We start from the raw sequence: 15,719 nt of genomic DNA on the forward strand, positions 1-15,719 counted from the left end.
CAGTGCACATCAAAATAACCAGAGGGCTATATCCGATTTCCACAGACAAGATGAAATCACTCTTGTACCACATTACCATCTTCTCTTTACAAGTTGGAAAACAGTCAAAATTGAAACATGCCACAACTGCTGTGTGATTATGGAAGACAATCCCTGGTCTGGCACATTCTCAGAGACAAAAAAACAGCACTACCCCCGGTAATTTGAAATTTACAAAATCAAGTTTAAAGCGTGCCAACTTGCCAGAATCTGAATTTAATTCCCTTTTTAAATGATCCAACAACTTTCAGCATTCTAGTTGGCTCTTGGCTTTTGACACTAATCCTGAAAAACATCCAACTGCTTCAGGTACAATTTTTTTTGCATAAACCCTTGTGGTGATATGTACAACATGGCCTGTTGATGATTTATGTTGCCAAGTTTGCTACAATCTGTATCTGTATCTGTATCTGTATAGCCGGTATAACCGCCTTTCGGCGTAACACACCAGCTTCGCAGGCACGCGGCGCGGCGGCAGCTGGCTATATTACACCGATCGACTTGTTACACCTAACCCTTGAACTTCTAGCTCTAGACATTGTTTAAAGCTATCTATTGACAATGCCCCTACTGTACTTGGTGACAGTGAGTTCCACTCTGCGATAGTTCTAGGAAAGAATGAATTCTTGAACACCTCAATCCTTGGTTGATAACTCTGGTACTTGAATGCGTGGCTATTTCTTGTTCTCTTCTGGGCTGGTATTAAGTACTTAGTAGTTGGGACATCCACCAGTTTATTAGTCATTTTGTACATCATGCATAGTCTAGACATCTTTCTTCTGTCTTCCAGTGAGGTCCACTGTAGGTTTCTTTTCATTTCCGTGGCACTAGCACCACTGTAACTAAGTAACAATCTTACAACACTGAATATGTCATGTCACTATCTAATTTTAATATTAATATCTCTTTAGAGAATTTATCCTGACTGTTGCTTGATTTGTTTTGTATTGTAATTAAGGTTACAACAATTACGACGGTATGTCATATTTAGGCCACACCAATTTAATTTGTTTCTTCTCAGATTCGCGCTGTCCCTTTTTTTCTGAATTGTAAAAAAAAAAAGATTTTAGGTTCTGAATCAACTGCAAAATGCTCAATGACATGTTTTGGCCCCAACAGTTGAAGAAAGTCCTTTTCTTCCTAGTTGTTAAAGTTTTTTGATGTAACAATGCAACTTTGTCATTTAAAGTTCAAAATATATTGTTTTAATTATAAACCAGTCTAGTATGTTGACTTCATGGCTCATATCGTAACATTTCCGGCTATCACGGGGTGCCTTGGCCTGTTTTATTTTTTCACCCTGTCGCTTCATATTTTTTCTGAAAAAATCCGAGAAGCACCAAATAAAATTGGTGTGGCCTTATGGAGGCATCAAAATCAAAGTTTGGACTATACTTTATTTTCATGGATATTATTATTATCATGTGGCAATTAAAGAAATAAAATCTCATTAGGAGGCATTTGCTGGCTTTGTATGTTTGATTGAAATTAGACTATGATATTCTGTATCTTACATGTTTCTGAGCTAATTTGCGGTGGCCTAAGGCCTGTTTTTTCTTGTTTTTATATCATAAAATGCCCATCAACAAAATTCCCATAAACGTCATGTACAAAATGTAAGAAATATATCCTTGCTAACATCTGATACTACAGAAAAGGAGACAGCAAGTCCAGCAAACAGTGAGCTAATTTGCAGTGGCCTAAAGCCTGATTTTTTCTTGTTTTTAAATCATAAAACGCCAGTCAACAAAATCCCCATTAACCTCATGTAAGAAAATATCCTTGCTAGATATGACTGAAAAGGAGACAGCAAGTCCAGTAAACAAAGAGCTAATTTTCAGAGGCCTAAACTACATATTTTGTAAAGCCTGACTTACACATCACACCTCCAGCTTTCTAATGACCAGATTACTTGCCACACTGCCCAGCACATTTCTTCAAGCACAGTTTTGACACAGCCATAGATCCAATCACCTCAAAACCCAGGAGGTATGGATTTTTCATCAAGGGGACAGGGGTGGACTTAATGTCTAACAGCTAGCAGGGCAAGCCTAAATAAGACATAATGAAGCATAAAGATGTCCAGAGCTGCTGCCCCAGTTTGGTCCATTACTTCTACACATAATACTGTTCTGTTCATCAACAAAGTTGATCCAGTTACAGTCTGGTAATGTGGTATCAGTTGTGTTACACAAGTACATGTACGTCGGCAGAACGTACTGCACCTGCGCGAAACCTGTAATGTATTGTTCATAGCACTTTGGCAGAACGCTTCATATAAGGTCATTTCACGCATATAAGGTTAACATCTCGTCTGTAGTTTCCAAATGTTATATTGGAAAAGATATCCTCTGCAACAGGCAAAATTCTGATGCAACGTTGACCAAAAATGCACCAAAAAAAGGGTTCTGCACAGGCGCAGTGCGTTCTGACGACGTGCTTGTTACACATGTACATGTACAGGTGTGTTAACAGGTCATACAGTATAGCAGAGTTACAAAATGCTGCGCTCTTGTTAAGAAATTCAAGATACAAAGCAACAGTTTATCATAAGACTGCTCCCATTTTAGAAGCATATGTCCCAAAAATTAAGTTGCGCACCTGGAAATTTTTCATAGGAGCACCCAGCGTTCCCATGAAATTTGCATGCACTACAGTGTTGTATAATGTCTATTATGGACTGCAAAGCTTAACAGTCATATCAGGACTTCAGATATTTGCTTTCTTGCTCTCTGATCATGATACTTCTAATTTACACGTTTCTGAAGCTCACACAATATTTGTGCAGCATCCTGAAAATTAATGTTCGATAAAAATGCTCCACCTTCAAAATGGTGGGTGTAAATTTTTAGCTGATGAGCCCAGATTTTTGAAGTTGCAAGCACCTGTGCTCCTAAGTCCAAAAGTTAGTCTGGAGTCCTATAGTATCACTATGTCACCACTCAAATGTTCACAGAACATGCTTCGATGTTGGACCAGCAGTTTTAATTAAACATGTAACTACCAACAGAGATGAACTTTCATCATTGATAGTATGCTTCTATATAGTTTGAACCTTGAAAATGCTAAAAGGATGTGGACTCACCTATGGGGCTGTAGTCTGTGGCATCAAATGTCCTGAAGGATGAGCCGTAGGTGTTCTTCAACCAGTCATCTTCCAACTCATCTTCTTCTTCATGGAACATAGCTGTCAACACAACCATGTACGTTTGTTACATCATGGTTCTTTGGTATGTTAGTTACATAATGGATTTGTCTTCTCAAGTCCAAGTCCACGTGTATGACAACTTGCTGTATTGACAAACTTACAGAAACAAGCTGAGTTTACAGCAATGTTTCAAAAGGTACACAGAAGGAATTGGTGGTCCACTGAAACTACATTGTACTTACAGAAACTAAATCATTCTGACATTAACCCTTTGTTTGACTGTCTAATAAAGCAGTCTATTACTACTACCACTCGTCCACTACTACTACTACATGTTCTACTACCACTACTACTACTACTACTACAACCACTACTACTACTATTACTACTACATGTACTACTACCACTACTACTACAACTTCTACCACCACTACTACTACTATTACTACTACATGACTGTACTACTACCACTACTACTACAACTACTACCACTACTACTACTACTATTACTACTACATGTACTACTACTACTACTATTACTACTACTACTACTACTACTACTACTACTACTAACCTTTTGTTTGACTGTCTATTAAACCTGTCTTCTACCACTGCTATTAGTATTACTACTGCTGCTACTGCTACTACTACATGTACTACTAACCTTCTGTTTGACTATCAAATCTGCCTACTGCTACTACTACTACTACTACTACTACTACTACTACTACTACATGTACATGTACATATAATATTGCTGACCTCCATACATGACAGTTCCGTTGTTGTTGAAGACCACCTGACACTGGTCCAGTGAGGGCACGGTGTGGAGCAGGTGGAAGGATCGCATGTCCCACTGTATCAGGGTCAAGGTTCACACAACAGTCCAGCTGTCGCACTTACATGTACTTTTAACCAATACCATCAGGGATCAAAATGGTCTGGGGTTCTCCACCAATCAGAAGCCAGTTACTATAATAAAATCATTGTATTGTACACAGTACACAGACAGAAATGTTTACATGTTGTTTGGCAAACTTACTGCCCAATAAGTTTTACTTCTGGTCCCAACTATAGTATAAGTTTTAGTTCTGATCAATATTATTTTATTTGGTTACACAGTATATATTACCAGTTATCTTTTGACAACTACTGTAAATTACTCAATACTCGTGGTACTTTAATATTCACGGTTTTCGCAGTCACTTCCAAACCAACAAATCAAATTGGTGTGGCCTAACTAAGAGGAAACTGAGTGGAAAGGATACAATCTCAGAATTGATGACGATCTCCAGACCGTTGGGGTGGAACACTCCGCTGATGTTACCATTGAACTTGTCAAACTTGTGGATGGGCTTAGCCGACCTGACATCCCATAATACCCCGTCAGACAGGACCATGTCGTCCGTGGCGTTGAAGGTGGCCTTGTTCTTATTGTAGCGGTTGGTGAGGTCAGGGTCGACCAGGGTCAGGGTCTTCTGACACGTCTGGATGTCGTAGATGTGGGCAATCTCGTTCTTGGTACCGATGACTCGGTCCTGGGGAAAGGGGAATTCAAAGTGACAGTTTTAGCTCACTGAAGAGCTAATCTCCCACTAGTTGTGACATGCAGAGAAGACAGATGCTATGTACAGTATTTACACGTTCATTGTACCCTAGCTCTTTTCAACAAGCACAATGAACAATGGATCACAACTTAACATCCTCTCCTAAGGACAGCCACCCTTTCTAGAAGCTTGCATGTCTAGCTAGCTGTGTCAGAGTTACATGTATCTGTTAAAAAATACTCTACATTCACGGTACTTTCATATTTCACAGTTTTCACAGTCAATGTGCCACAAATTTATCATTACCGTGAACGAATAATTTGCTGACTTTTGAACCTACCGCCACCGTGAACATATAATTCCATGAACATGTCCATTTTTCTTAGACCGCCAAATTATGCTACCGCGAATATTTATTAGTGGTTTACAGCGTGTGGCTTGAAACCCACCTGCACCAGTTTGCTGAACTCCACATGGTTGTCCTCGGCGATACTCATCTTCCTGGTGAACACTCCGTTCATGCTCCACAGCGCCGACAGCGGCCGCCCGTACGACCCCGAGGTCAGCATGAGGCTCCCGTCACGGGAAGGCTCGCAGTGTGTGATCGCACTGTTATGACAGACGTACGTCCCCTCCTCCGTACCCGAGATCAGGCTGTACATCTTCAGTTCTCCGGAGTAGGTCCCCAGCGCCACGTACTTGTGGTAGAACGAGGAGGGCATGAACGCGCAGCACGTGAAGGAACTGTCACCCTCCGCGTCTCGCAGCATGCGGACCGGTCGGAACCTGCTGTAGATGAACTGGCGGTCGTACGAGGATCCGTCCAGCCCGCCGTAGATTGGGAAGGCCGCCCTGCGGACGAGGCGCGCCGCGACGTTGTTTGGCGCGTGTCTACGGTACTTGGGTTCGGGACAGTGGTGGGGCTGTATGAGGGAGAAGGGTGGACAGGTGGATACGGGGTTCCGACAGTGCGAATGCTGCTCTGCTAGATACTTCTTCACTATATTGTCCAGAGAGGGAGGGGCGGGGGAGGTCTTCATCATTTGTTTCCTCATCACGGGACTGGGCATGAAGTTCCCGCCGGCCGTTTGCGACTTCTGTCGGACAAAGTGCGGAGTCCTGTTGGTCCGAGAGGCTCCGGACGTGGGAGGAACGAATTTCAAATGTCCGCTGAGGGGAGAGGTGTTGGAGACGCTGGCGTTTCCGGCCGGCGGAACCCTGATCAGCTTGTGTCCCTGAGGAGGTGCTGCCGCCATGGCGACGGGGGCGTGGTGCGCCGCGGAGTGTCTGATTGGCTCGTGGTGCGGAGAGACCCTGCCCAATCCCGCCTCCCGCTGCAGGGATGCCGCCGTGTCCGTCATGCCGTTCTGCAAGAGGTGGTTGTGGATGAGTTGCATCAGTTCTTTGGAGTTGTACGCTATCCTGGTCTGGGCGACGATGTCCGCCCGGTTCAGTCCCGCCAGGGTGGCCTCGTAACCGGACAACACCGGCTTCCCCGAGATCCTCTCCAGCAGCTCGGCTGCGTACTTGACGAACTTGAGGTGCTCCTGCCGCTTCTCCTGCAGGGTGGGTTCCTTCATCAGCCGCTGCATCTCCCCGGAGCTGAACAGCTGCAGTTTGCCGATGATCTGCTTGACAGTGTCGCAGCGCGCCAGACCGCACAGGGCGCGGCACGCCATGGCACGGATCTCGTCTGCATCCGTGATGGGCGATTTCACAGTGAATAGGTTCAACAGGACCTGCAGTAGGAGTAGTAAAAGAAGAAATGCTTTAAAAAAAGGGAGCCAAGATGGGAATAGCTGGTTGGGTGGCATGAGTGTGATAATGATGTGCGACTCAAATACTAATTGTCATTTGGTGCCTTATAATATATATAGTTATATTAGACCAATGCTAATAAGACTGGACTTAGTAATGCTAGTAAGACTGGACTTCAAAGTTCCAGTGTTACTGTTAAGCTATTAGAAAAGCATAATGTATTTCCTACAGATGTGTTTTCTGTCAAATGTGCTAAAGGAGTACAAACATTGTACAAACATTGCAAGATTGAAGATGATGGAAACACATGACATGTGCTCGATATGAATTTTTCATTAACCTTAAAACAGACTGATTCAATGCCTTGATGGCCAAGTTGTTGAAAAACCTTTGCAGAATTCAAGAGAACAACATCTAAATTTTGTTACATCGTCCCATAGAAAATAAAGTTGAAGTTCAAGACTTTTGAATCCACAGGTTATTGATAGAGCTGTTTACCTTGATGCCGTTGTTAGCCCTGACACAGTGCCACATCTTGGTGAGGACGTCCTCCCCACTCCTGAGTATGTTCCTCCTGCGAGGGGTGCCACTGCCCACCCTCCCCACACCTCCTCCCAACCTACACACACAAGGAAGGCAGGAAAATACAGGTAAGTCCTGGTCTGACATCAACTGCTGCTTAGATAGTGGGTTCATTTTTTGACTTGGTCATTTTTTTTTAAATCAGGGAACCAACAAATCAAATTGGTGTGGCCTACAGTGCTGACATTTAATCATATTAGCATCACTCTCTGCCAACTAACTTTAAGTTTAACTGCACAAGTAAGCATACAGACCAGACAATAAGCAGTCACTCTGGTCTTCTGCAATAGACTGACCCAGTGAGACTTGACCCAGTGTTGATGTCACACTTGATTGAGAGAAGCCACGTGACAAGTCTCACTGGGTCAGTCTATTGAAGAAGACCATAGTGACTTGTCAAAAGCTCTAGGTGAGAAAAATCTCTTATGTTGGATCAAAAGTTTTCTGTCGAATCCTGACATGCCACCGATCTTGTGCTCTTGGGAAAGGCACTTTTCATGGCTTTCCTCACTTTGCTCAGGTGAAAATGAGTATTGTATTGTCCCATGTTGGTGGCGGCATTAATATAAGTTGAAAAACTTGCGTGCCATCACCACGTTCTGCGATTACATGTTTGAATATTTTTAAAAAACTTAACTTTAAATAACATTGTCTGTGAATGTATCTCAATATTTGTATATTGTATATTTAGCACTATCATTTCAGGAAGTTAGATATCATAACTGGTATTACTGTGGTAGATGTGCCCACCTGTTGGTTGGTCCACACACACAGTTGATGATGACTTGTAAGGCTGCCTTCTGTACCTCAGCATCAGGAGTGGTTAGATGTTCCCCTTCTGCCATGCCTATAGGACAGGTGAAGAGATACACTCTTAGACAAGTGTTCTTGACTGAGACTTACATTGGGCTCAAAACACTGAACTGAAGCTATGACCGAAATGGCCGAGCTACCAACACAACTCCACACAGTGTCAGCATTTCAAATACCCACTCTTGCACTAGTACTCTGGCTGCATGCACAAATAGGAATTGCAAAGATTGCAGGTATTTGTAAAAATTTTACAGATTTGCAATGGTTTCCAGAAAATTTCATGTAAAACTACCAGTGTTGTATCCTTCCTCACATACCAAGACTCAAAATACTGGGTGCCTGCACCCAAAATTGGAGCTGTGCACCCAATTTTTTTCTATGGGTGCATCAGTGCACCCAAATATTTTCATAGGTTTACTATGTAAAGATACCTAATGTATACTAGTATACAGTATATTCTTTGCATCTAAATTATATGAAATTATTAAGTCTTTGTTGTATAAGATTATTTCATATGGTGCACCCAAAAAAATCCTGTGCACCCAATTTTTTTGGTTGGGTGCACCAGTGCACTTATCCCCAAAAATGAATTTGGAGCCCTGCATACCCAGGATGATGTTGAGACCGATGGTAGCCGATGACTCCGGCAGAGTGACCGGCTCACACAGCAGGAGCTGGGCCTTGGGAGTGACCGTCAGGATGGCCAGGATGTCCAGTCCCGCCCGGATCGTGTCCGACCGGCCGCCGTAGTTCCTCCACTCCGAGGACAGCGCGATCATCTGAAAAGAGCCAATCATCTGCTTGTTGCAGACATCGCGTTGCAGTCGTGTGTGTTAGACAGGGAAGGGAGGAGACAGGGAAAACCCAAGATACCATGAGTTTCACCAGAGATCAAGACATTGCAGGGCTGGAAATACCACCTACATGTATATTATGCAGGTTAGTGTAGGTAAAACTGGAGCCGTGCAGGTATTTCTGATGTCTAACCTATACCTAACCTGCACTGGTCCATGTACTGAAATTGTAGATACATATTTCTGCATGTGGATTTTTATTTGCTGCACTGCTGTTCAGGACTGGTACAGGTACTACTGTCTTGTAACATTGAATATTACCTGCACCAGACAAATTTTACATGCACCCAGTACAGGTTAGGTACAGGTAGACATCAGAAGTGCACAGCCCCCATTTTGCCTGCACTAACCTGTACATGCAGGTCATATTTTCAGCCCTGCATATACATGTAGTTTCAGTAACCCTACAGAAAGATTTCACCCCTTTTAATCTCAGACACTCTTGATTAGTAGAATACAGCTTCTAAATGGCATCTAAAGTGATTTCGGGGCAGTGAAACTGGTTGTTCAAATTCAATTTTCTGGTCATTCTTCTGTTGAATCAACCCTATCCCATACCATGTGATGTCGTTGAAGAAAACAGAACTGTTGCCTGTTTCATAATAAAAAAATCATATCATAGGCTGGTTCTAGAAATTTATGGGTGGTACCCAAAACAAAGGAACTCAGGTAGCTTGTTTTGGGTCTATTTCAAACACTTCAAGTATGAAATGATGATGAAAATGTGCTAAGAAATGGCAGTAAATGTCAATACCAGACAGATTTTCTTATCCAGATTTGAAAACATTATTGTTTTTGCCCTGTGTCTTCTTTTTCTTCTCCAGACCAATAAGGTCAATGACCTGAACCAGATGTCTGTCACCATGGTAACTGGTGTTGGGTTACATTGTGTTGCAACTCCTGTCACCATATATATGAATGTGTTAAAGTAAGAATTAACAGAGCAGACCATATGAAAAGGTAAACATCATGCATTTGCTTTGCAAATGTTATCTTTCTAGTTTTGTTTTGCTTCCCTGAAATCGCACTGGATGCCTTTAAGTTTAACCATTAGAAGAAGACATTGTCTGACCTGCAGCAGTAGGTTGACTCCTCCCAGGTGGAAGAACTCCTGTGCAGGTTCCCAGTGCCACCTGACAGGTGCATGTTCCACCACCATCTCCATGTTCCCCATCATAGCTTCACGTGTCAGGGCTCCTGCCTACAGAACAACATATCCCAGGACTCGAAATTAACGGTGTTCCGATGGCCAGTGACCACTAAAAAGACAATTTGGGACATTTTTGGGACAATGGAAAATTAGTCAACATCAGAATATCAGCCCTTCTTTTGTTTGGCTCCAGAAAAAGGTACCCCAAATTTCCCATTAAATTTTTACTCTACAATCATACCATGCCTGGAAGTCAGAATGTATGCAAAATAAAGCTGACTTCAAGTACACTTCCTGAAAAACAGGTTGGGACAGTTCATCCTCACTTCGGGACATTAATTTATTTTTAGGACAGTGCTGGGACAACAGCAAAAAAGTTGATTTTGAGGCCTGATATCCTCTCATATTCAAACACGAATTCGGAGAACTTAGACCTCCATGAAATATTTAGATCTTGTGTGATGGTGACTGTGTTCTCTTGTCATTTACCATGGTGTCTTCAAGTCTTTCTTTATCAAGCAAAGGAAAAAACACCAGCTGTTAAGGAGGTCATGTATTTTAAAAAAAACACCTGTGAGAACAGCGAGCACTACCAGATGTAGATGTGATTAATGACTTTCTCCTTCTGGGATAGACTGAACACAACCATGTCCACTACGACCTAAGGGCCATGCGGAAACACAGACGCACACACGGACACACACTCACAGACATACCAAAGACAATACTTCCATTTTTCATGGAGGTAACTATAGTGTGCATGTACATGTAGTCTTATAGTGTGCTGCAAATTAATGATGATCTCCCTTCAAAGAGTTTTGCTGGTGCACCCAAATTTTTTGGGTTGGGTGTACCAGAGCTCCTAATTTAAAAAGTAAGTATGGAGCCCTGGCATAACCACTTTCTAATATTTGGTGAGTATGGTGAAACAAAAAGAAGACGGTCACCTTGTACGGAGGTACAGGAGTGACCGGTGACCCTCCCCCTGTTCTTGATAAGGCCCTCTTCATGGCGTCCACTCTGATGGCCAGGTGTGCCTCAAAGTACCTCCTGAGGGCCGTGCACACATGTTTGGTCGTCTGGCGGCTGGCGTAGATGTCGTCGTCAGACAGGTTCTCCCCTTGGTCATCTGTCCTCAGGATTTGTAGTGTACTCATCTGGAAAATCAAACAGAAACAATATTGTACACTAATTATGTTAACTATGTGTAATACCAGCTTTTAGTTTTGGTAATGTAAAGTGGTCTACAAGGATATGAATGTTTGTAAACCTGTGGCAAGGTGATTAGGGTTGTTGACTTGTTGACTCAGAATCTAAAGGTCCTGGGTTTGAATCCCTGGCAGGCCCCAGTGTTATGGCACACCTATTTCCTCACTCCACTCAGGTGAAAATGAGTACCTAGCTTCAGTAAGGGACGTCCATTTGGATAGGACATAAAGCTATGGTCCTGTATTTGAGGAAAGCCACAAATGTACATGTACACCTTGAGCACGTGCATGTGTTTTGTAGAGATCAAACCACACATATTGAAAAGAGTGAGGGCCCTTCTCGGTGTGAGTGGTTGAAACCTTACAGTCTGGTCTCAGGTTTGGCATCTTGAAAACGTGATAGTCATCTGTTATCTCCATCCTTCCACAATGCTTGGTTAATCTCAATAAGGTCATGCCAATTCAATTTGTTGGTTAAAAAAATATAGTGACAGGGAAAAAAGTAGACTAGGAACACATGTCAAGTACTTTAATTGTTGGGTCAAAACATGACCATTTTGAATCAGAACCTGAATTTTTTTTTTGTAACTCAGAAAAAGAAATCGTGAAGGCGAATCCAACAAGAACCAATTGATTAAATTGCTGTGGCCTTGATACATATATAAATAGACTAACACTACCACATGACAACCGTACCAGATTGTAGAGTTTCCTGAGCCCGTCCTGTCTGTCGAACAGCTCCAGTATGGTCCTGAAGCCGAAGGTGACGGTGAAGAACATGGTGGCATGACAGCGGCCGGACTCGTGTGAACACTCCAGCAGCCACAGGGTGTAGTCTACCAGGTCTGACAGGACGTTGTGGGGCAGGAGACACACCTGGGGGAGCAGAGGTAGAAATACTTCTTTCCAGTTTTCTACAATATTGCAGAATGTCAAAATTTTGTTCTGCAATTCGGAAATACTTGCTGCAAATACACACTTAAAACTCTGGATCTAAACCCCTGGCAAAACAAAATTGCATGATGGTAAAACATTTTCCATGCAACTTGAAAAATACATGCAAAATTAGTATATTGTAGAGTCAGTAGTAAACACAAAAGTGTTTACCAACACCATTCAACCCCTATTCTGATTTTTGGCCACAAAATTGCAGGTTGCTTAATTTTTCTTCTGCAATATTGAAAATGTCTCTGCAAAATGCAGACTACAGATGGGCATTTTCAAACACTGGGGAGTATGTAATGATGGTACGGGTAAGGTTCACTTATTATGGCTTAACCACTATGTGGTGATGACATATTGTTTTCCGTCATGTTTCTTCTCCTTCTTTTTCTCCTGCCATTTCTTTAAAGGGATTCAACTCTGCCATTTTTGGGCCAAATAACATGAAATTTGGCATGAAGGTAGAGTGGGCACATACCCCCATGCTTGATTTTAATTGTCAATGCTATTCTCTTTTAATGTATATAATGTGTAAGTTTTTAATCTGTAACACTTTGTGTAATTCAGCCTACTTGGCTGCCAATACAATGTGAATACCGGTAAACAGCATTCGTTCATTATCATGTAGAAGAACACCACACAAAAAAATGTTTCCACCCACCCTTTCCATGGCGTCCTCGTTGTAAGCCAGGTAGTAGAGACACATGGACACACCGGTGGCAGCCATGGAGGGGCGGTGCACCTGCAGTAACTTCTGCAGACCACCCTGTGACACAAACTCTGCAGCAAACTTCTTATGGCACAGCAGGGCAGCCAGCCACTGGACAACAGCATTAGAACATTAGTGCTGTGTACCTAAATTCAAGTTTAGGTTTGGATTCGTTCTAGTCCGTAGGTTTTGCATGTTAGCAAACATTAAACATGCAATGTGAAAAATACATGCAAAATTGCTGGTACATGTATATAGTCAGTAGTGAACACAAAAGCTATTAAAATTAAACAGTATCATACAGCTGCAATATACAATTTTTTACAATCTTTCTCAGCTTAGTAGTACATGTACAAAAAATGTATTAACATACATTGTACATACACAGTTACAGGCAACGGTACCTACAATGTAGTCCCAAATGTACATGAGTGTAATACATACTTTGCTTAATGTATACTTTGCATGTAAGAATTTATCTGTAAGTAGTGACACCTGTGCTTTGCAATGTGAACCAGTCAGAATTTCCCTGAGAAACGTGACAGACGGTCAAACTCAAAGGAAAAGTGTCTCTTTATTCAATGAAATCAACTTCTCACAGGCAGAGAGATTGTACCTTGAGGGCATCAAAAGTGAGCCTGACATCTTGTGTGTTCCTGAGGTCCATGTAGTAAGTCACCAGGTCCATAGCACCCAGCTCAAAAAATGTAGCCAGCAACTGGAGTCACACAAAAAGTCAAAATCAAACAAAGATTTGTCTATATAACTTTTCAAACCATAGAATGGAAGTTATCAGACCTTCAACAGACATATACGATTTGCATGGTTATTCAACTACCTTCCAGGGTTGGACAAGTCCCATTGCCCACTTGCCCAGGGCAAGTAAAAGCACTGTTCGGGCAAGTGAATATCCCCCTGCACTTGCCCGATTGGGCAAGTAAATTTTTTGGATGCAAAGTATAGCCCCTGCAGTATTTTGACCAAGTTTCAAACAATTTTGATAAATTAAGCATCCAATATTATAAACTCTATCATGATAAAATAATTCCTTTCTGCTGGTAAAATGAATAGAAATACTTCATATTTTGGGCAAGCGAAAAGTTGGTTCGGGCCAAGTGGAAATGACTCCCTATCTGGTCAGACTGCTCCCAAACTTCAGTCAACCTTGGTTGGTTGGTGAAGGTTCTGAATGTGTGACAAGGGCCTAATGTACGATGTAAGATGTTTTTGTCCAAATATAAAGTTGTTTTAAGAAAGATGTTTTTGTGCAAGTGTCTACTCACCTCCTGATACTCGCCCAGTGGAGTCAGGTACTGCAGGATGAGTCTCTGCTTCATCACCAGGTCCAGGGGGTACATCTGGTGTCGACCAATCAGGTACGGCACCTGCTCCTTCCAGCTGCTGTTACTGCAGTCGTGCAGGGAGAGCGACATGGAACTGCCGGCGCGCGAAGGCACTTTCAGCGGGGACGCGAACATCCCCGCCGCGGGGAGCGAACCCTCCGTTCTAGTCCGTTTGCTCGAGCTGTCATCGTCTGTCGCCAGCTGCCTTTTCCCCGTGCGTTCGGCGCTCTTTGGTGTGGTGGTGGTGCTGCTGCACCCATCAGTTCTACCACTAGGGGGCAGCGATGTGCGTATTGCTGCGTCCTCCGTATTGCCCGGCCCGTTAGCTACCCCCACGTCTCCGGCACCAGAGTCTGTAGGTTTGGGTAGCTCCACTTTGGTCGGCGTGGTTACGGGGCTTCCCGTGCCGTCCGGACTGGAGAAACAGGCAAATGGCCTGTCCATGGTCACACCGAAGTCTTCCTCTGACTTGTGACACCTCTCCCTCTCCATCTGTTCTCTCAGGCACTTCAGTTTAGCCAACATCTGAGGCACCTGGGAGGGACGGATGAAAGACGTAGTTTTGTGGTTAGGGTTGTTGACTCGGAATCTGAAGGTTCTGGGTTCAAATCCCTGGAAGGCCCCACTGTTTTGTCCCTTTTCTTACTGATAAACATGGGTACCTAACTTTGGTTAGCAACATGTCGAAGACTAAGGAAGGAGTAAAAAAAAATACATTGGATCTTCTACTATATACTACATATACTATACAACAGTTTCTCAAGCAATAACTGGACAAACTTCAAAAACTGTCAGACAATTCAAGTACATTGTAGCATCCAATACTTCTCGTCAGTGACTAATGGAATCTGGCATTTATAAAATAAACTACAGATCAACATGTAGATTAGATGAAGACATAGGTGACAGGTTTCTAAGACTTTCTAGACTTTTCTAGACATTGTCAAAGATATCTACATCATCTGGGCAAAAATGTATCCAGTCAGCTGTAGATATCTCAGGTTATTGTAGCACACTATTACCAACTGTCGTGCACAGGGATAGCACTACAGCCTTCTCAAGATGTGCATATACACTAAATGTGGTCATAACAAGCAAGTGTTGAGCCTCACTGTTACTTTAAGTACAAAAATAGGTACAAGCAGGTAAACTTCATCAATATCCTTCAAAAGTTTTCCTGATTTCTCGTCTTTCAAGTACAGTATTCTGGTCTTCTTGCTGTAGAATGTTTTTTTACATGTATGCACTTACCAGTTCAGAGTTATCCTCCCTGTAATTGGTTGCAACATCCTGCGTTTCCATGGCAGCAGCCAATAGGCCAGTGGCATAGGAACTCAGCGGCTCATGCTCTAGCTTGGTCCACCTGAACAGTCTCTCTACAATGCCATCCTGAGTAACATAAACAGTGAAACAGGCGCAATGAACAACACATCATAGATAGCCTTATCAAGTCAATGTACACTAGTCTTTGATAATACTGTTGCTGGGGTCCCTTACACAGGGTTGGCCAGCAGGCAACTAGTCTTCACACTGTGATTTCAAGGCAATTTTTAAATCTTGATCCTGCTTTTTGCGGGCAAAAATTTTGCTGGTAGAGTAAGCTTACTTTGAATGACATTTCTTTCA

At 42.7% G+C, this 15,719-nt stretch overlaps 1 protein-coding gene across 1 annotated transcript in view; it reads right to left on the bottom strand.

Moving 5' to 3' along the window:
* Positions 1-15,719, bottom strand: part of LOC109477388 (protein VPRBP-like) — a 40,063-nt gene that overhangs the window by 20,903 nt on the left and 3,441 nt on the right. The window contains exons 5-18 of the mRNA XM_019778635.1: positions 15,345-15,482; positions 14,034-14,627; positions 13,367-13,468; positions 12,703-12,861; positions 11,796-11,975; positions 10,839-11,048; positions 9,814-9,942; positions 8,495-8,666; positions 7,825-7,921; positions 6,991-7,111; positions 5,184-6,473; positions 4,456-4,725; positions 3,950-4,043; positions 3,125-3,226 (exon numbers count right to left, since the gene is read on the bottom strand). Of these exons, the coding sequence (XP_019634194.1) occupies positions 3,125-3,226; positions 3,950-4,043; positions 4,456-4,725; positions 5,184-6,473; positions 6,991-7,111; positions 7,825-7,921; positions 8,495-8,666; positions 9,814-9,942; positions 10,839-11,048; positions 11,796-11,975; positions 12,703-12,861; positions 13,367-13,468; positions 14,034-14,627; positions 15,345-15,482 (3,658 nt within the window). The remainder of the gene's footprint in view (positions 1-3,124; positions 3,227-3,949; positions 4,044-4,455; positions 4,726-5,183; positions 6,474-6,990; positions 7,112-7,824; positions 7,922-8,494; positions 8,667-9,813; positions 9,943-10,838; positions 11,049-11,795; positions 11,976-12,702; positions 12,862-13,366; positions 13,469-14,033; positions 14,628-15,344; positions 15,483-15,719) is intronic.

Source organism: Branchiostoma belcheri, unplaced genomic scaffold (assembly GCF_001625305.1).
Source record: "Branchiostoma belcheri isolate BF01 breed outbred unplaced genomic scaffold, Haploidv18h27 scaffold4, whole genome shotgun sequence".
Lineage (NCBI taxonomy): Eukaryota > Metazoa > Chordata > Leptocardii > Amphioxiformes > Branchiostomatidae > Branchiostoma > Branchiostoma belcheri.